This window comes from Haliaeetus albicilla, chromosome 26, assembly GCF_947461875.1.
Source record: "Haliaeetus albicilla chromosome 26, bHalAlb1.1, whole genome shotgun sequence".
Lineage (NCBI taxonomy): Eukaryota > Metazoa > Chordata > Aves > Accipitriformes > Accipitridae > Haliaeetus > Haliaeetus albicilla.
In genome coordinates, this window is record NC_091508.1 from 6,603,543 (window position 1) to 6,621,577 (window position 18,035).

Here is an 18,035-nt window from a genome sequence, read left to right on the forward strand (position 1 = left end):
GGGTTTCACGCACAGGGCTCAGGTGGCTCCACATGCAGCTCACACTCATTGTGTGGAGCTGGCATGGCCTTGTGCACAGCCCTCAAGCACCACAGGGCTGGGAGAGCCCCATGCACAGCTCACATGTGTTCCACGGTGCTCGCAGAGCCCTGTACAAAGCCCTTGCACACCACAAGGCTTGCACAGCCCCATGTGAAGCTCGCAGAGCCTGGCATGCAGACCTTGTACATGACAGGGCTTGCACAGCCCCGCACAAAGCTCGCATGGAGCTTGCAGCACCTGATGCACAGCCCTTGTGTGTCACAGGGCTTGCACAGCCCTGTGCAGAGCTTGTGCGAAGCTTGCAGCGCCTGGCACGCAACCTTTGCACACTGCAGAGCTGGGGGAGCCCCGTGCACAGCTCACACGTGTTGCACGGTGCTCACAGAGCCCTGTGCAAAGCCCTTGCATGCTACAAGGCTTGTGCAGCCCCGTGCGAAGCTCACAGAGCCTGGCACGCAGACCTTGCACACCACAGGGCTATGCAGAGCTTGTGTGAAGCTTGCAGTGCCTGGCACGCAACCTTTGCACACTGCAGAGCCGGAGGAGCCCCGTGCACGGCTCACACGTGTTGTACGGCACTGGCAAAGCCCTTGCATGCCGCAGGGCCCGGCGCAGAGCTCCCACGCGTTGCACGGCGCTCGCAGGGCCGGGATACGGGCCGGGACCGTACGGGCCGGGACACACGGGCCCGGCGGCCCCGCTCCCACGCGTGGCGCGGCGGTCTGGGCCCGGCGGCGGGTCAGAATCGCAGGGCGCTCAGCGGCCGCGGCCTCGCCTATCTGATCGACTCATCCCGCCCGCCGCTGGCCGCCGCACAGCGCCCGTGGGCTTCGCGGCGCCGTTCTTCTCACCTCGGCCCGGCCCGGCCCGGCCGATCGAATAAGATCAACGTGTAGGGGAATGGGGGGGGAGGGAGGGTCTGGCGCGCGCCTCGCACACCCGCCTCGCACGCCGACAAGCACACGGGCCTTGCACGCCCCTTGCACACGCACAGGCACACGCATAGGCACACGCACACCGACACACACACGCTCACTCGCCCGCGCGGACGCCTCACCCCGCCCGTGCCGCCATTTTATGCCGCCGCCGCGTGGGGCACGACGGGAAGAGGCGGTGAGGGCCCCGCCCCGCCCCAGCGCGCCCCCTGGCGGCAGGAGGACCCGCCCCGCTCCCCCCCCCCCCCCCCCCCCCCCCGCGTGTGCACGGGGCACGCGCACCCCCCAGCACACTTGTGCCCCGGGAGACCGAGGGGGGGTGGGTGTGTGTACACGCACACCGCGGCCCTGCGTACTCGTGCTGCACACACGTGTGCACACAGCCTCGCTTTGCACACTCACCCCAGCCCAGGGCACACACACAGAGGCGTGCGAGTGCGCCCGGCTTCACACGTGTGTACACACAGCGCACCTCGGCCTTACGCCATCCCCCCAAACACTAGACACGCGTGCGTGGCCTCGCACACCCCCCCCCTGCCGAGGCAGGCAGTGTGCATGCCTTGCACACTCATCCCCCCGGGGCGTGCACGCCCCCCCCCCCCCCATCCCTCCCTCAGTGGCTGAATCCCTCCTGGCCCCGTGGGGCAGCAGGACCCGGCCCATAAGCCCCCTCCCTCTGCGGGACCCCCCACCCCATGGAAGCCAGCCCCACAGAAGCCTCTTGCCCCCCAGGAAGGGAGCCAAGGCTGCCCACAAGGGAACCCCCACTTTATTTGCACGTCATGGTCCAGCGTTTACAAACCGGGGCGGGGGAGGGAGGTTACACACCTCGCAGCTACAGGGGGGACACCCCCACGGAGGAACCCCATGCGCTCCCCTCCAGGGGAGTGGGGAAATCCCACTGGTGAGGTGAGGAGGGGCCCTGCCTGCCCCCCTCAGTCCCCCAGTCTCTGCGGTGGGGGGGCTGCACCATCCCCCGTGAGCCGTGGGGGGCCACAGTCCTGCCAGGACACAGCGTTCGGCGTTGGGAGAAGGTGCTCACAGAGCACGGCTGGATCTTCTCTCTCACCGAGGGGCTGGCACTCCGAGCCCCTCGCCTGCCCGGGAACTCCCCTTCCAACAGCTTAAAGGTGGCTTGGTGGCACCCACCGGCTCGGTGGCACCTGTCGCTGCTCGGCCCCGCCAAGGGGTACAAGGTGGGTTTAAGCACGGTGCCGGGCCATGGCGGCTCCCCAGAGTCACCGCAGGCAGGGTCCAGGCTGGCGATGGGGCGGCTGGGGTCGGTACCGGGGTCTCTGGTTGTCGTCGTCGCCACTCCCGGCGGGTCCCCATGGGGTCACTTCACCACCAGGACGTAGAAAGCCATGAGGACGCAGGAGACGGCCACGGCCACGTGCAGGCGGGTGCCGATGACGGCAGCTGCGGGGTCGGGGTGGAAGGGGGGTGGGTGAGCTGGGGTAGGCACAGAGGCTGCCCCAGGCTGGGGCGAGACCCCCGTGTCCCCATCCCGGATCCCCATGGCCCCATCCCGGACACCAGCGGTCCCATCTCACCCTTGTAGAAGACGCCCCAGACACCGCGCTTCTCGGAGAGCAGCCAGGCCTTGAGCCGCGGCACCTTTCGCAGGTAGGCGCAGGTGCAGACCAGGAGCAGCCCGAACACCAGCAGCCCGTCCAGCGAGTACACTGCGGGGGAGTCTCAGTGGGGCCGGGCCACCGGCACCCCGGTGCACCCCAGCCTCCCACCTTCAGCCCCACAAAGGACCCCGGCCTCCCAGCTACCCCCCAAGTCCGAGGAGGGCCCTAACCTCCCAGCTCCCCCTGCTCAGGGACCCAGACCGCTGAGCACCCTCCCCCAAAGGCACCCAGACCTTCCAGCACCCCCCCAAAGGAACCCAGACCCTCCCACCCCACCCCCAAAGGCACCCAGACCTCCCAGCACCCCCTCAAAGGCACCCAGACCTTCCAGCCCCCCCGAAAAGGGACCCAGATCCCCCCACCCCCAAAGGCACCCAGACCTCCCAGCACCCCCCCCAGGGGACCGAGACCCCCCCACCCCCAAAGGCACCCAGACCTTCCAGTCCCCCCATAAAGGCACCCAGACCTCCCAGCTCGCCCCGCCCCAGCGACCCGGCACCCCAGTGACCGGTCACCCCCTCCTCGCCCCGGGGGACCCTGAGGTGCCCAAGCAGCCGTGCCCCCCCCCCCCGCCGTGCCGCCCCTCACCGTTGGTCATAGCGGCGGCGGCGGCGGGGACCCCCCTAGCTCCCCGGTCCGACGGCGCTGCGCATGCGCGGGGCCCCTTCCCCCCCCCCCGCGGCCAACGCGACACCGGAATCCGCAGGCGCGGCCAGTCGCGCGCCGATGGGGCCAGGCGCGGCCAGCCGACGGCCGAACCGCCAGGCGGGGAAATCGAGCCGGCCTGCGGGAGCAGGCGGCCTCAATCGAGTGCCTATGGTGTGGGGGGGGGGCCACACCAGTATCGCCCAGTACTCGCCCCACCAGCCTCAGTGGACCCGGGCCCCGCTTACCCCCAGTGCGCCCAGGAACTACCAGTGTATCCAGTGCGCTCACCCTGTGCACCCTGTCCCCCAGTAACACCCAGTCCTCCCAGTAACTCTGCAGTGCAACCAGTCCCCATCCCAGCCCCCAGTGACCCCCAGGCTCCCCAGTAACTCCCAGTGTCCCCATAACCCCCCATGGCCCCCAGAGCACCCAGTCCCCATCCCAGCTCTCCCAGTAACCACCAGTCCCCCCAGTAACCAGGGTCCCCCAATAACCCCCAGTGCCCCCAGTATCCCAGTCCGTCCAGTAATCCCCAGTCTCCAGTAACTCCGTGTGCCACCCAATCACCATCCCAGTCCCCCCCACAAACCCTGTCTCTCAAATGACCCCCAGTGCATCCACTAACTCCCAGCACCCCCCATAATCCCCACTGCACCCAGTCCCCAACCCAGTTTCCCCAGCCCCCCCAATAACCCTTACAACCAAGTGGGACCAGTGCCCCCAGCAGATCCCAGTGCCCCCAGTGAGACCAGTGCCCCCAGCAGTGGCAGCGGGCACGGTGCCACCAGCCTTGCGCAGGACATGTGTCACCGTCTTCTCAGCCCCGTCAGGGCTAATCCCAGGGCTTAATGGCTTTTGCTGATAGGAGTGGGGCTGCCGTCACTGTCACCGTCACCGGTGGAGCACACGGAGAGAACAGCCAGGCTCAGTGGAGCCAGCACCCGGCCCATGTCCCTGCGTCCCTGGCCTCCCAAGGCGTGGGGACAAGGACCACCAGCACTGGGGACATGGGGCTGTCGCAGAGCAAGAGGGTGAGTGGTGGCAGCTGGGCCACCCCCGAGCCCTGGGCTGGGCCCTCCATCTCCCGTGCTGGGGGTGGGACGGGACAACGGGGCCACCCTAAGACATTTCCCCAGGGAAAACATCTGGCTCTCTCCATGTTCCTACCCCTGGCATTCAGCCTGGGGACCCCTTGCCATCCTTAGGTTCCAGAGTTAACATGGTGGATATCCATTCTCCTCTCCCTCCCACCACAGCCAGCCCTGAGGTCCCAGGGGGGAGGGACACCGGGGGGTGACTTGGTCCCCATGGGTGACAGCCATGGATGGAGAGAGGATGTCCAGCCCTGGAGAACCCATGGCTGTGCCCCATCCTGTGCTAGGGAGGATGGGGGTGACGAGCAGGGACCTGGCTCTGTCCCCAGCCTGGGGAGGACCTGGAGCCAGGGACCCGCCGAGTGTCCCTCTCTGACCCTGCTCTTTGCCTTTGCCAGGGTGACGACAAAGCCCCGAGGAGCAGCGCGGTGCTGGGTGGGTGCTGCCGGCACCATGGCACGGGGCCGGGGCTGTGGGGCCCAGGGGAATGGGGACCCTGTGGGCAATGGGGACCTGTGGGGTGATGGGGACCTGAGGGGTGATGGGCACCCAATGGGCAGTGGGGACCCCAGGGATAATGAAGACCCCAAGGGACAATGGGGACCCCAAGGGATAATGGGAGAATATGGGGACCATAGGGAGGCCTGGGGACAGGGACAGGGACACTTGGGCATGGGATCCTGGAGGGTGCCAGTTGCTGGGGGACAGCGTGTGGGGACCCCAGGCTGTGACACCCCAAGACCCCCAGGCTGGGGGACGTGGGGGCTGGTGTCCAGGATCTTGCCCTGTGCTGGCATGTGGCTCCAGGTGAGGGACCCAGACAGCGTCACCCCATTCCCTGGTGACCCTGTCCCAGGTTGTCCCATCCCTCGTGGTAACCCCACACCCCAATGACCCTGTCCCCGGTGACCCTCTCCCATGGGTGACCACAGCCCTCCTGGTGACCCATTCCCTGGTGACCCATCCCATGGTGACCTCATCCCCCTGTGACCCCTGCTACCCCTCCAGAGGGTGACGGGAGTGATGTCCTCTCCCCGGACATGGCCACCAATGGCCACAGGGGCCTCATCCAGCCCAGGAAGGTGCCAAACCCAGTACGGGAGTCCCAGAGCCACCGGGAGCTGCACCGGGAGCTGCTCTTCAGCCACAGCAGGTGAGCGGGGATGGGACCCGGGGCATGGGGACAGGACAGTCCCCAGCTGGGTGGCCAGGTGGGGGTGGCCCCATTGAAGTCCATCTGTCTGTCCCTGCAGGGGGATCCTGCCCCGGCACAGGGCCGAGCTCCCGCGGGTGCTGGAGAGCCGGCGGCTAAGGCAGCTGAGGGAGGAGCTGCAGGGACCCCCCTCCGACCTGGAGCAGCAGCTGAGGAAACGCCACCAGAGGCTTGAGGAGGTCTGTGCCGTCCCTCTGTCCCCCATCCTTCCATGCCAGCCGTCCATCCCTACATTCAGCCCAGACCTCCTGCCTTCACCTCACCCTCCTCCATCCATCCATCCATCCATCCCTCCATCCATCCACCCTTCATCCCTCCCTCCATCCTCCCATCCATCCATGCATTCATCCACCTGTGCCACCATCCATCCATTCCTTCCTCCCTTCATGCATGCATATGTCCGTCCATCCATCCACCCATCCATCCATCCGTCCATCCCTTCCTCCCTTCATGCATGCATACATCTGTCCATCCATCCACCCATCCTTTCTTCCCGTCATGCACACATGCGTCCATCCATCCATCCATCCACCCATCCATGTATCCATCTGTCCATCCACCTCCCCCATCCACCCACTCCGCTCCGTCCAGCCCCCATCCATTCCTCACTGCCCCACGGATTTGGGGTTTGGCCAAGGGAGGCCACACCATGGGGACAGCTGGGTGATGGCCAGGCTGTTGGGACGGCTGGGTTGAGGAACGGCCGGGGGAGGCTGGACTTGGGGGGTGGCTGAGGGAGGCTGGGTTGGAAGGACGGGTCAAGAGATGGTCAAGGGCGACCAGATCTTAGGGACGGCTGATGGAGCCTGGTTTGACGGGACACCCAGGTCAGGAGACGGCTGGGTTGTGGGGACAGTCGAGGGGACCCACACCGGGACCCATGGCCGTCCCTCCTGGGCCCCACTTACCGCAGCACGAGCGGGAGGCAGCAGCGGGGCCAGATCCGGGCCCTCGCCCCGAGTTCCTTCTGGTGCGGGACAGCCTGAGGAAGATGAAGCTGGCGGAGCCGGGTGCCTGGCAGACGTGAGCAGGAGCTGGCCTGGCAGAGCGGGGGACAGCTGCCCCTGGACCCCCCCATGGCGGCACACCGGGCTCCCCCCATCTCCAGCACATCCCAGTGCTGGGAACGGCACCTGGCGCTGTCATTCTGGGAGAGCTCGTGGTCGGGGGCGGCCGTGGGTACCGCTGCCTCAGCGTCCCCAAAGCGGTGAGAACCAACGTGCCAAGGGCTGGAATGAGCTGGCAGAGCGGGGCAGCGCCGGGGGCGGCATGGGGAGGTGGCGGGCAACGGTCTCACCCCGACCTGCACCTGCTCCATCTCTCTCTGACAAAAAAACCCATGAAATAAAGGCTTTCATCTGGTTTTCTTGATGCAAATGTGCTGGGGATGGGGATGGGGACGGGGACGGGGATGGGGACAGTGATGGGTTGGCATTGGCTTGGGTTGACGGCTTGCAGTGGGGACGGAGGGCAGCCATGGTGAAAGAGCTGCAGGGGGGGTTGGTAGCCAGTGGCTCGGTTTCTGGTGGTCCCACCAGCCCAGATGCTGGCTGGTGTCCACCCAAGGCCTTCAGCCATTACCTGGTGGCGCAAAGCCTTCCTCCACCCCACCCCCGGTCTTCCTTTCCACCACTCCTTTTTTGGGGGTTTCTTTCTTCTCGTTGTGTTTTTTTTTTCTGTTTCCAAAATTAAACGTGCTTCACCTCCTGCCCCTTCCACCCCACAGCCCTTGCCCTGTTGGAAAGGAAGTGTGAGACGTTGTTTTTGAGCAGAGCTCAGATCAACAACCCAACCGCTGGGCGCGGCGAGCACCGCCCTGGGCACCGGGGAGGGCACCTGGCCACTGCCATGGCTCCTGAGGAGCTTGCCAGCTCGGCCGACTACGATTACCCACCAGTAACCAATGTGACGGGGAACCAGGAGGTCTTCTCCAGGTGGGAGGTCTTCTTCACCACTGTCTTCATCCCCATCCTCTACTCCTTCATCTTCTTCCTCGGCCTCGTGGGAAACCTCTTCGTCATCGTCCTGATGGCCAAGAAGAGCGGGGGCAAGAGGATGGTGGACACCTTTGTGCTGAACCTGGCGGTGGCCGATGTCATCTTCATCTGCACCTTGCCCTTCTGGGTGGTGGCAGGGGCACGGGGGAACCGCTGGCTGCTCGGTGAAGGGCTCTGCAAGGTGAGCAGCTATGCCATCGCAGTCAATCGCTGCTCCAGCATCCTCTTCCTCACTGCCCTCAGCGTGGAGCGCTACCTGGTCATCAGGAAGGTACTGGACACCAAGATGATGGGTTCCCAGAGGCACGTCCATGTCACCTGTGGCATCATCTGGACCGTGTCCCTTCTCCTGGGTGCCCCGTCCCTGGTGTACCGGCAGCTGGATGGGGACGACTGCTGGGATGAAGATGGAGAGGACTTCAGCCTGGCCATGGTCTTCCTCACCTTCCTCCTGCCCTTGGGGGTTATCTCCTTCTGCTACTGCTCCATCTACTGCCAGCTCCAGCGCCACGTCCGGCTGGGCAGGGGCGTCCGGCGTTCCCACCGCGCCATCGTCACCATTGTCGCAGCCTTCCTCTGCTCCTGGTTGCCCCTCAACGCCTGCAAGGTGCTGCTCTTCTTCCTTGCCAAGGGGACGCTGGTCCTGTCCCAGGGGCAGGAGGTGGCCCTGAGGTGGGTGGTGGCCGGCAGCACCTGCCTGGCCTTCGTTAACAGTTGCGTCAACCCCCTTGTCTATGCCCTGATGGACAGACGCTGCCGTCCCCAATGTCCCTTCAGTGCCCGCGCACTGGGGACGGGTCCTGGCGCGGCCACCCCCTCCTCCGCCACCGACTCCAGCCTCCTCTTCGGTGGCCGGATCCGGACCAAGACCCCCACCGGCCCCCAGCACAGGAGCGGGACTGAGCTCCAGCTGGCACTGGGGGTCCTGCGGGGCCACCCCAGGGTGAGTCCTCCCCCCTCCTCCCCAGCGTCCCCGGGTGCCACCCCCGTCTCCCCTGTCCCACCTGGTCCTCAGCAGTAAATGTGGGTCCAAGCCATCCCGGTGCGATTCCCGAGGGAGCTGCTGGCCTGTGCTCTGCCCGCAGCCCCGGTGGAGGCAGGATCTGGCCCCCAGGATAAACCCCCTCTGCCCCATCGCCCCCCGCAGGGATGCTCTTCATAAGGGATGGCTTCAGGAGCAAGAACCTGGTTTTAATTCCAATTTAATCCCAATTAATACAAATTTAGCCTTATCACTAACGAAGTATTTTAGTCTTCGAGCTGTTTTTACCGCCTGCTGGGGGGAAGGGGGGGCTCGGTGCCAGGGGGGCTGCCAGCAGCTCTGCATGGCGTGGGGCCACACTGAGAAAAAAACCCTTTTTTCTCCAAATCTGCCCTTTCCACTCCAAATCTGCCCTTTCCTGGTGCTGCTGGGCTTCCTGCCCCCCCCCCCTTGTGCTGTTGGGCAAGGGGTGGCTGCGGCAAAGACGGGGTGTCATGTCCGTTCCCCCCCCCCCCCAATCACAGAGGGACTCAGGGACATTGGGAAGCCGTGGGTGGAGGGGAAGGTTTTGGGGAGTTTGTGGAGGTGCAGGGCACTGCTGCTGCCTGCACTCCTGCCTGCATCTGCCTGGGGCTGGCTTTGCTGTCTGCATGCTTGCTGCGCCTCTCCTCCCTGCACCCTGCCTGCACCCCTGGCCTGTGCCTGCCCTGCTTGCAGCTCTTCCTGCCTGCTCCCTGCCTGCACCCTCACCTGCACCCTGCCTGCAGCCTGGCCGCACCTCTCCCGCCTGCATCCCTGCCTGCATCTCACCCACCTGCACCTGTGCTGTCTGCACGCTTGCTGCTCCTCTCCTGCCTGCAGCCCTTGCCTGCATCTCCCCTGTGTGCACCTTGCCTGCACCCTGCCCTCTCATCCCCGTCCTCGCAGGCTGTGGGACCGTCCCGTGGGGCTGAGACACACTTTCCACCAGCTGCCCCACGCCGGCAGTGCAGGATGTGGCCGACTCACCCGTGCCAGCCGCCCTGATTCATCTCACACTGCACCGGCGGCCGCGGCAGTGCCGTTCCCACGTCCTGGCACTGCCCTGCTCTGACCCTCGCCTGTCACCTCCTGCCTGGGACAGGGACAGGACAGGGATGGCGACAGGGACAGGGACAGGACAGGCTGCCTTGGCTCCCCGTGGGTTCCAGGGCAGCACCGCCAACCTCCCACCCTGCCCACACTGACAGGCTTGGGTCCCTGCCCGCCCCCGGCATTCTGGGGACGCCAACCCCAGGGGAGATCCCCCGGCCATGGGCCATGGCAGGCACAGGGAGGGTGTCCCTGCGCTTGGCCTGGCCCCACCTGGCACTGGGGATGGAGCCTCCACCTGGCACTGTGCCATGGTGGGCCAGGCCGTGCCAGGCTGTGCTGTGCCAGGCTGTGCCATGCTGTGCCGGGCAGTGCCATGCTGTGCCAAGTTGCACCGTGTTGTGCCATAGTGTGCCATGCCATACCACACCATGCTGTACTGTCCCATATCATAATATGCCCCCCTATGCCATACGATGCCATGCCATGCCATGCCATATCATACCATACCATACCATACCATGCTATGCCATGCCATGCCATGCTATGCCAAGTTGTGCCAAGCCATGCCAAGTTGCACTGTGTTGTGCCATACTGTGCCACACCATACCACACTATGCTGTACTGTCCCATGTCATACTATGCCATTCCATGCCATGCTGTGTCATGCCGTGCCTTCCCCTGCCATGCTCTTCCATGCCACATGCTGTACGGTGCCACCCCACGCCACTCAGTGCCATGCTGTGCCATGCCATGCTGTGCCACGTTGCACCTCTGTGCTATGCCGTGCCATACCACACCATGCCGTGCCACACCATACCATACTGTGCCGTGCCATGCCATGTTGTACCATACTGTGCCGTGTCCTGCCATACCATGCCATGTCGTGCCATGTCATGCTATACCATACCATGCCATACTGTGCCGTGCCATGCCATAATGTGCTGTGCCATGCCATACTGTGCCACACCACACCACACTGTACTTTGCCACACCACCACACCCAGTGCCATACAGTGCTGTGCCATGCCAAGCAGGCAGGCAGGCCTTCACCGTCGTCGTCTGTCGTGGGGCGGAGGCCGGGGCGCGTGGGGCGGCGCGGGCGCGGGTGCTGCCGCCGGCGGCAGCCGGGGAAGGTCTTGCTCACCCGCTCCTCCCCTCCGCCTCAAGTCAAAACACGTCCCTGTGTCCCGGGCACAGCACAGCCGGCAGCGGCGGCGAGCGCCCAGGTAAGGCATCGCCCGCCGGCCCCGCCGCGGACCCCCCGGGACCCCTCACCCTTCCCTGCCTCAGTTTCCCCAAGCCGCTCCACGTCTGGGGGAAACTGAGGCTCGGCAGGCACCAAAGCAATGCAAAAGCAGGGGCGAGCAACACCCCTGCCCCTCTCCCACCCGTTTGACCCCCCCCAAGAGCAGGGGGGTGTCGGGGTGCTGGGGGGGGATCTGCTTTCCCAGGGCCGGCAGCCGCCCCCAGCCTGGCAGCTGCCTTCAGCCCAGACGGAAAAGAAATCAAAACTGGGAGAGGCGCCCAGTGAAACCAGCCGGGGCGGGAGCGAGGCCCCCCCTGGCCCCCCCCCCCGCCGCACCCCGACCACCTTTGCCCCCGGGATGGGTCTCATCCAGGCAACCCCGGCTGCCACGCACGTGTTTGCACACCTTTGTTTATCGTAGGACCTACAAGAAGGCAGGCAAAGCAAACACGGCCTCGCCTTCCTCCCCCCGCCGCCATCACTGGAGCTGGCGGCGGCTGGGAAGGACGGGGTGATGCTGAGGGTTGGGGGCAGTGCGGGGAGGGCTGCACACATGGGTGCTGCCTGGGGGGTGGCACGGGGACAAGGCATCTCCCCGCTGTTGCCCGTAGGGTCCCGGCCTGGCATGGGGGAGGCAAGCGACACCGACAGTGGGATCATGCTGCATTCGGGTGAGCGCTGGGGGGGTATTTTGGGGGGGGGGAAGGTCTTGGAGTGCCCCATCCCCCATATGTGCTCTTAGAGCATGTCCCCCCCAGCTGAGAACGGAGGACTTCAGTGCATGGGGCCACCCTGGGGACACACAAAAGCTCCTCGGGGGGGGGTGTTGTTGAGGAAATGGGGGGTTCCCCCGGTTTCAGGGGGGGCACCCAAGCGTGGCGGGGGGGGGGCCCTGGACTGGCTTTGACTCAGCCGGGTTTCACTCAGGGATGGCTGAGTCAGGGCGAAACCTTCCCCGTGTGTCGTGTCCCCCCCCCCCGCGCTGGGAAATCACGGCTGCCTCAGGGGAGTCTGAGCACCCATGGGTGCTGCTTGGGGGGGGGTGTGTGGAGCAGGGGGAGCTCACGGCTGCTTTTCCCCTTTCCGGGGTTGGGGGAAACTGAGGCAGGGAGGTGGGGGGAGGGGCGTCCGGGTGCATCTCAGCAGGAATCTGCCTGCCCGTCCCTCCATCCGTCCATCCATCCATCCCCAGGCCCTGACAGCCCCGTGTCACCCCTGAAGGAGCGGGCGCAGGCAGGGCGCAGGCAGCAGCAGGCGTTGGAAGCCCGGCTGGAGGGCTGCGTGCAGGAGCTGCGGCGGCTCTGCCTACGCGAGGCGGTGAGCGGGGCTGGGGGGGGACACCCTGCCCGACCCCCCCCCCCCCCCACTTCCATGGCAGTGGCTCAGTGTCCCCGTGCCGTCCCCAGGAGCTGACGGGAACACTGCCCCGCGAGTACCCCCTGAAAGCTGGCGAGAAGCCCCCCAAGGTCCGCCGCAGGATCGGTGCTGCCTTCAAGCTGGATGAGACCCTCGTCCTGCGCGGGGCGGTGAGGGGCTCCCTGGGGTGCAAGCGGGGGGGGAGGGAGCAGTGGGGACCCCTCTCCATCCCGTCCCATCCTGGAGCTGCTGGCGATGCCCAAGCATCACCCACCACGGGATGGTGGGAGAAATTCATATTCCCCCTCATTAGGCAAAGCCTTCGTTAGCGTGCAAGTATGATGGGGGTGGTGGGGTGCCGAGCGTGTCCCCTCCGTCCCCAGGACCCACTGAGCGCCCTGGAGCGGGACCTGGCGCTCCAGCTGCAGATCGCCAAGGCCGCCCGGCGTCTCTGCCGAGAGGAGAACATCAGCAAGCGGCTCCGCAAGCGCCGGCAGACGGCGGCACTGCTGGAGGAGCAGAAGCTGAAGGACCTGGAGAACATCCTCAACCAGCGACGGCTCCTGGCCGGTCGAAGGCCCCTGCCTGCCGGCGGTGGAACCAGTGCTGCCGAGGGTGAGCCCTCCCGTGTGCACCCCTCTCGGCTGGTGGCGGCTCGTTTGGGAGATGCTGGAAGTCGGGGAGCTGGAAATGGGTGCAGCTTGATTGGGTGTCCCTGGTGAATGCACCCCGCTGTGCCATCCCTGGCATGTGCACCCCAGTCCTCCATCCCCAGTGAATGCAATCCACTGGATGCACCCCAATACGCCATCCCCCATGCATGCACCCCAATCTCCCATCCCTGGTGAATGCACCCCCCAGATGCACCCCAATATCCCATCCCCAGTGCATGCACCCCAATTCCCCATCTCCTGTGAATGCACCCCCCTGGATGCCCCCTGAAATGCCATCCCTGGTGCATGTACCCCAATATGCTCTTCCCGTGAATGCACCCCAATCCCCCCACCCCCAGTGAAGGCACCCCAATACGCTCTCCCCGATAGATGCACACCGGTGAACACACCCCAATACTTCATCCCTGTTGAAAGCACCCTCATGAATGCACCCTGATATGTGATCCCCATTGAATGCACCCCAATACTTCATCCCTGCTGACTGCACCCTGACACACCATCCCCAATGATTGCACCCCCCTGAATGCACCCCAATACTTCATCTCTGGTGGTTGCACCCTTGTGAATGCACCCCAGAACTTCATCCCCAGTGCATGCACCCCGATACACCATCCCTGCTGTATGCACCTCCATGAATGCACCCCAATGCTTCATCCCCAGTGATTGCACCCCCATGAATGCACCCCAATACTTCATCCCTGCTGATTGCACCCTGATACACCATCCCTGCTGTATGCACCCCCATGAATGCACCCCAATACTTCACCCCTGCTGAATGCACCCCATGACTGCCTCCTGACCTGCCAGCCCCAGTGAGTGCCCCCCAACAGGTGGCAGGATTTGGCCTGGCTGCCATGTCCCCATCCCGGTGGCAGCTGTCCAAGCGAGTCCCCGCTCACCCCTGCATGCACCTTGGCCTCGGCTCCATCCTCACCACCCTCCATCACCCCCTAAGGACCAGGGACATGGTGGCTCCTTCCCTCCTGGTGCCCCCAAACCTGCCCAGCACCCCTCCTCCTGCCCGGCCTGGGCAGGCTGGGAGCTGCCTGCAGTGCCGGCAATGCAGCTCGGCAAAGCCGGCCTGGCCGGTACCGCCACCGTCCCGGAGCGTGTCGGGACAGGCGGCGTGGGAGAGGGGGAGCGGAGGCCTCCAGGGACGCGCTGGGTGGCGGCAGGTGCCGTGGGAGCGTTTTGGCACCCGCCGGCGGCACCGGCACCGTTCTCACCCGTCCCCTGCCCCGCAGAGCTCAGCGCCTCCGACGACAGCTCCCTGTCAGACGCCGTCCTGCTGGAGGAGGGTAAGGGGGCTGTGGGGACCAGGGTGGGGGGGACAGTGCCCCCCAGGTGTCCCCTCCATCCCAACTTGCTGTCTCTCCTGCAGAGGAGACGCGGCCGTCGGGACCTGCCACCCCACGGGGGTCCCCGTCCCCCGAGGAACCCGCTGAGGAGGAGGTGTCGGGGCCCCCGCCGGCCCCCCCCAGCCCCTGGCGGGACACCAGCCTCGACAGACCCTACGAGAAGGCCAAAAAACCTGGCGTTGAACCCGGGGATGGGGAAACCCGGGGTTCCCGGTGCTACCCTGGGTCCCCGCCGGCCGTCCCCACTGCCCCGTCGGCCCCCAGCAGCCCTGACCCCGCAGCCTCGCCAGCGCCCAGGGCGGGGGACGTCCCTCCCTACCGCTTCGTCCCCATCAGGACCCTGGTGCTGTGCCGGCAGGCGGGCTCCAGCGCTCCCAGCACCCCGGAGCCATCGGGCCGGCGGGGACAGTCCCAGTCCCTGAGGTATGTCCTGTGCATGGCGGCGGGGGGGACAAGGGCTTCTGCAAGGGCGGATGGAAATAACCCCATGGGGAGGAGGAAGGAGATAACCCCATGGAGATGATGAAATGAAAGCCATGGGGAGGAGGATGGAGATAATCCCATGGGGAGGATGGAGTGAAATCCATAGGGAAGAGGTTGGAGATAACTCCATGGGGAGGATGAAGTGAAACCCACAGGGAGGAGGTTGGAGGTAACTCCATGGGGAGGAGCATGGAGATGTCCTCATGAGGAGGATGGAGCTAAAGCCATGGGGAGGAGGATGGAACTAACCCTATGGGTAGGATGGAGACAACCTTATGGGGAGGATGGAACTAATCCTATGGGGAGGATGGAGGCAACCCCGTGGGGAGGAGGTTGGAGATAACCCTATGTGGAGGATGGACATAAATCCATGGGAAGGAGGATGGAGCTAATCCCATGGGGAGGAAGCTGGAGCTAACCCCGTGGGGAGGCTGCACCCTGCACCCATGGAGTGCTCAGCCCCCCGCACCCCTTGGCCACCCTTTTCCTGGCTTGCCCTGACTTTTGGGCGGGCAGCGAGAGGAAGGGTCTGTCTGCAGCCGCAGCCCTCCTGCCCACAGGGTGGAAGCGTGCTGGCAGCCTGGTGAGCCACGGGGCCGCAGCGCTGTACCCCGCCGGCGCCCCACGTACTACACAGTGACGGTGCCCACCTCCTGCATCCCGAACCCCAGCCCCACGCACCACTCCGGCTCCGACGACAGCATCTCCGACCTCTCCAGCATCTCCCACGCCACCTCCCCAGGCAGCAGCAGCCCTGACGTCTCCTTCCCGCGCCCCCCGGTCCCACCGCCCCTTGCCGAACCTGGTTACTACCCCCGGGGTGCCCACCGGTTCCTGCCACCCACCGGCCCCCCAGCTTTCCTCTACGAGCAGGATCTGGCTCCGTTACGCTACCAACGCCTGGTGCCCTCGCACAGCCGCATCGTGCGCACCCCCTCGCTCAAGGACTACGCGCCGGCAGGCGGCCGGGGGCTCTCCAAGGCGGCCGTGACCGAGGAGCTCAAGTCATGGCACCAGCGCGCCCGGCTGCGGGGTGCCCGTCCCCACTCCCTTGACCGGCAAGGGGCCTTTCGGGGACCCCGTGGTGGGACCACCAGGGACGTGCCCATCACCCGTGGAGTCCTGCCGCGGGCTCAGGTAGGGCATGGGGTCCGGCCAGTACAGGGACAGGAGTGGGGACATGGGAGGGTGGGGGGCACCGTGGTCCTCGTCCCCATATGGGGATCCCCTGGGTGCTGCCCTCAGGGTGACTGAGCGACATGAGTTGTCACCCTGAGGTGTTTCAGGGACAAGTGGCTCTGCTGGGGTCCCATGAGTTTCCCCAGAGCAGGAGTGGGAAATGGTGAAAAATTCACCATGGGGAAAAATTGAGGTCCAATGACAGGTCCCTGGGGCAGGACCATGGTCTCAGAAGGGTCTTGGGGATGGGACCAAGGTCCTTCAATGTCCTTTGGGGCAGGATAGGGACCCTCTGAGGGTCCCTCTGGGCAGGTCCAGGGTCCCACAGGCCAAGCCTGGGGTCCCATGAGGGTCCCTGGGGCAAGTGCAGGATCCTAAGGGGGCCCCTGGGGCAAGACCAGGGTCCTGAGTGGGTCCCACAGGGAGGATTGGGGTCCTGAGGGGATCGCGGGGGAATTTGGGTCCCATGAGGGTCCCTTGGGGCAGGACTGGGGACCCCTAAGGGTCCCTGCAATAGGACGGGTGAAGGTCCCGTGGGACAGGACCAGGTCCTAAGGGGGTCCCTGGGACAGGGCCAGGGTCCCAGAAGGGTCCCTAGGGCAGGACTGGGGTCCTGAGGTGGTCCCACAGCCAGGACCAGGGTCTTGTGAGGGTGTTGGCCACAGGACCAAGGTCCCTGAAGGTCCTTTGGGGCAGGATGGGGACCTTCTGAGGGTCCCTCTAGGCAGGTCCGGGGTGCCACAGGCTGGGCTTGGGGTCCCATGAGGGTCCCTGGGGCAGGTGTGGGATCCTAAGGGGGTCCTTGGGGCAGGACTGGGGGCCCATGCGGGTCCCTCCGGTCACACCCAGGGTCCTACGAGCAGGACCCAGGCTCCCACGCGGGTCCCTGCGGCAGGAGCAGGGTGTCCCTGGGCAGGGGGGTCCCTGCAGACATTTTGGGGGCTGGCTCCGTCCCCTCCACCTGGGGGGTCCCACCGGGATGGGTGCATGCCATAGACCTTAGCACACCGGCACGGTGTGAAGGGACAGTCAGGACCTGCACGCCGGGCAAGTCGGGACCTGCAGCTGTGTCCCTGCAAACAGCCCCCGGCAACCCCTGCCCCGGGATGTGCACCCCGGGGTGCTGCCCTGGTGCGGGGAGGGGGGCCGGCACCCATGGGCTCCTTCTCCCATGCAGGCGCCCCCGATTCACGTCCTGCGGCGCTCCCCGGATGGCGTGCCCGTGCAGGTCTACGTGCCTGAGAACGGCGAGATCGTCACACAAGTGTAAGCGTGGACACCCCCCCACACACCCCGGGAGGGGGGCACAGCCTGGCTGGCCCAGGGACAGTGGGGACCAGGCCGTCCCACGCCCCCCTACCGCAGCATGGGGACACGGGTGGGAGGCGCAGCCACCCCCCACCAGCACTCCTGGTGTGTGTGGGGCTGGGCCGGGGTGGCCGGGGCTGGCCCCGCACTCCATGTCCCCTCACCGCCACCATGACCCCAATGCTGACGGTGCCACCGCGATCCTCGATTTGGGGCTTTGGTCTCTAATAAAGGTGGTCGTTGGGGTGCTCCTGCCCTCACCAGCCCCTCGGGATGTGTCGCCTCTGTCCCCGGCCCCATCCCCTGCCAGGTCCCCCCCATCCCCTTGGATCTGGCACTAGATTGGCATTGCCAGGATCGGGCCCCAGTGGTTTGGGGTCCAGCTGTGCCTCTGTGGGCTTGAGATAGTGATGGGGTGACCCTGGTGCCGAGGGGGCATCCCCTGTCCAGCCGTGGCCCCCAGCACCCAGCGAGCCCTTGGCCCGACTGGGATGGGGGTGCTGGGAAAGGGGGTGGAGGGGAAGGGAAGGGGTAGAGGGAAAAGATGGGGTGCAGGGGAGGGGTGCAGGGGATGGGGAAGGGGTACAGGGGGGTGGACAGGAAGGGTGCAGGGGAAGGGGTGCAAGGCTGGGGGAAGGGACGGGGTGCAGGGGGAGGGGAAATAAGGGGTGCAGGGGAGGGGAAGGGGTAGGAGAAGGGGTGCTGGGAAGGGAAATGGTGGGGAGCGGGGGGGCAGGGAAGGGGTGGGGTGCAGGGCAGGGGGAGCAGGGGCTGTGAAAGGCAGGGCTGCCGGGGGTGGGGAAGGAGGG

The 18,035-nt window shown here is 65.9% G+C and overlaps 4 protein-coding genes and 1 non-coding gene across 8 annotated transcripts; 3 read left to right on the forward strand and 2 right to left on the reverse strand.

The window, feature by feature from the left end:
• Positions 1-776: 776 nt before the first annotated feature.
• On the reverse strand, positions 777-1,082 carry LOC138682226 (small Cajal body-specific RNA 2). The gene has a single exon (XR_011322385.1). It is a non-coding gene; the product is annotated as a small Cajal body-specific RNA 2 (non-coding RNA).
• Positions 1,083-1,730: 648 nt separating this feature from the next.
• TMEM167B (transmembrane protein 167B) lies at positions 1,731-3,307 on the reverse strand. Its single transcript, XM_069771998.1, has 3 exons — positions 3,203-3,307; positions 2,531-2,662; positions 1,731-2,396 (listed from the first exon to the last, which is right to left on the reverse strand). Exons 1-3 carry the CDS (start codon positions 3,210-3,212, stop codon positions 2,314-2,316), a joined length of 225 nt encoding a protein of 74 aa, XP_069628099.1. The 5' UTR covers positions 3,213-3,307; the 3' UTR covers positions 1,731-2,313.
• Positions 3,308-3,967: 660 nt separating this feature from the next.
• Positions 3,968-7,407, forward strand: LOC138682178 (protein FAM107B-like). 3 transcript variants are annotated; one of them, XM_069771989.1, is made up of 5 exons: positions 3,968-4,293; positions 4,755-4,791; positions 5,365-5,509; positions 5,610-5,748; positions 7,296-7,407. In XM_069771989.1, exons 1-5 carry the CDS (start codon positions 4,111-4,113, stop codon positions 7,335-7,337), a joined length of 546 nt encoding a protein of 181 aa, XP_069628090.1. In that variant the 5' UTR covers positions 3,968-4,110; the 3' UTR covers positions 7,338-7,407. The 3 variants fall into 3 exon arrangements, with proteins under 3 accessions (XP_069628090.1, XP_069628088.1, XP_069628089.1); XM_069771987.1 differs by lacking the exon at positions 7,296-7,407 and adding an exon at positions 6,551-7,033; XM_069771988.1 differs by lacking the exon at positions 7,296-7,407 and adding an exon at positions 6,483-6,705.
• A 10-nt stretch (positions 7,408-7,417) lies between these two features.
• LOC138682174 (probable G-protein coupled receptor 25) lies at positions 7,418-8,700 on the forward strand. The gene has a single exon (XM_069771977.1). It carries the CDS (start codon positions 7,418-7,420, stop codon positions 8,585-8,587), a length of 1,170 nt encoding a protein of 389 aa, XP_069628078.1. The 3' UTR covers positions 8,588-8,700.
• Positions 8,701-10,730: 2,030 nt separating this feature from the next.
• On the forward strand, positions 10,731-17,489 carry INAVA (innate immunity activator). Of its 2 annotated transcripts, XM_069771965.1 has the most exons (9): positions 10,731-10,848; positions 11,480-11,539; positions 12,061-12,185; positions 12,275-12,394; positions 12,608-12,839; positions 14,143-14,196; positions 14,280-14,679; positions 15,300-15,876; positions 17,096-17,489. In XM_069771965.1, exons 2-9 carry the CDS (start codon positions 11,494-11,496, stop codon positions 17,186-17,188), a joined length of 1,647 nt encoding a protein of 548 aa, XP_069628066.1. In that variant the 5' UTR covers positions 10,731-10,848; positions 11,480-11,493; the 3' UTR covers positions 17,189-17,489. The 2 variants fall into 2 exon arrangements, with proteins under 2 accessions (XP_069628066.1, XP_069628065.1); XM_069771964.1 differs by lacking the exon at positions 10,731-10,848 and having other exon boundaries at positions 11,383-11,539.
• The last annotated feature ends 546 nt before the right edge of the window (positions 17,490-18,035 follow it).

Coding starts and splice junctions, on each gene's coding strand:
- INAVA (XM_069771964.1), top strand. CDS start 11,383: ATGCTGAGGGTTGGGGGCAGTGCGGGGAGGGCTGCACACATGGGTGCT. Junction 14,197..14,279: donor CGCCGTCCTGCTGGAGGAGG/GTAAGGGGGCTG, acceptor TCTCTCCTGCAG/AGGAGACGCGGCCGTCGGGA. Junction 15,877..17,095: donor GAGTCCTGCCGCGGGCTCAG/GTAGGGCATGGG, acceptor TCTCCCATGCAG/GCGCCCCCGATTCACGTCCT.
- LOC138682174 (XM_069771977.1), top strand. CDS start 7,418: ATGGCTCCTGAGGAGCTTGCCAGCTCGGCCGACTACGATTACCCACCA.
- TMEM167B (XM_069771998.1), bottom strand. Junction 2,397..2,530: donor CTGGGGCGTCTTCTACAAGG/GTGAGATGGGAC, acceptor CCGACCCCGCAG/CTGCCGTCATCGGCACCCGC.
- LOC138682178 (XM_069771987.1), top strand. CDS start 4,111: ATGGCTTTTGCTGATAGGAGTGGGGCTGCCGTCACTGTCACCGTCACC. Junction 4,294..4,754: donor GGCTGTCGCAGAGCAAGAGG/GTGAGTGGTGGC, acceptor TGCCTTTGCCAG/GGTGACGACAAAGCCCCGAG. Junction 5,510..5,609: donor CTGCTCTTCAGCCACAGCAG/GTGAGCGGGGAT, acceptor CTGTCCCTGCAG/GGGGATCCTGCCCCGGCACA.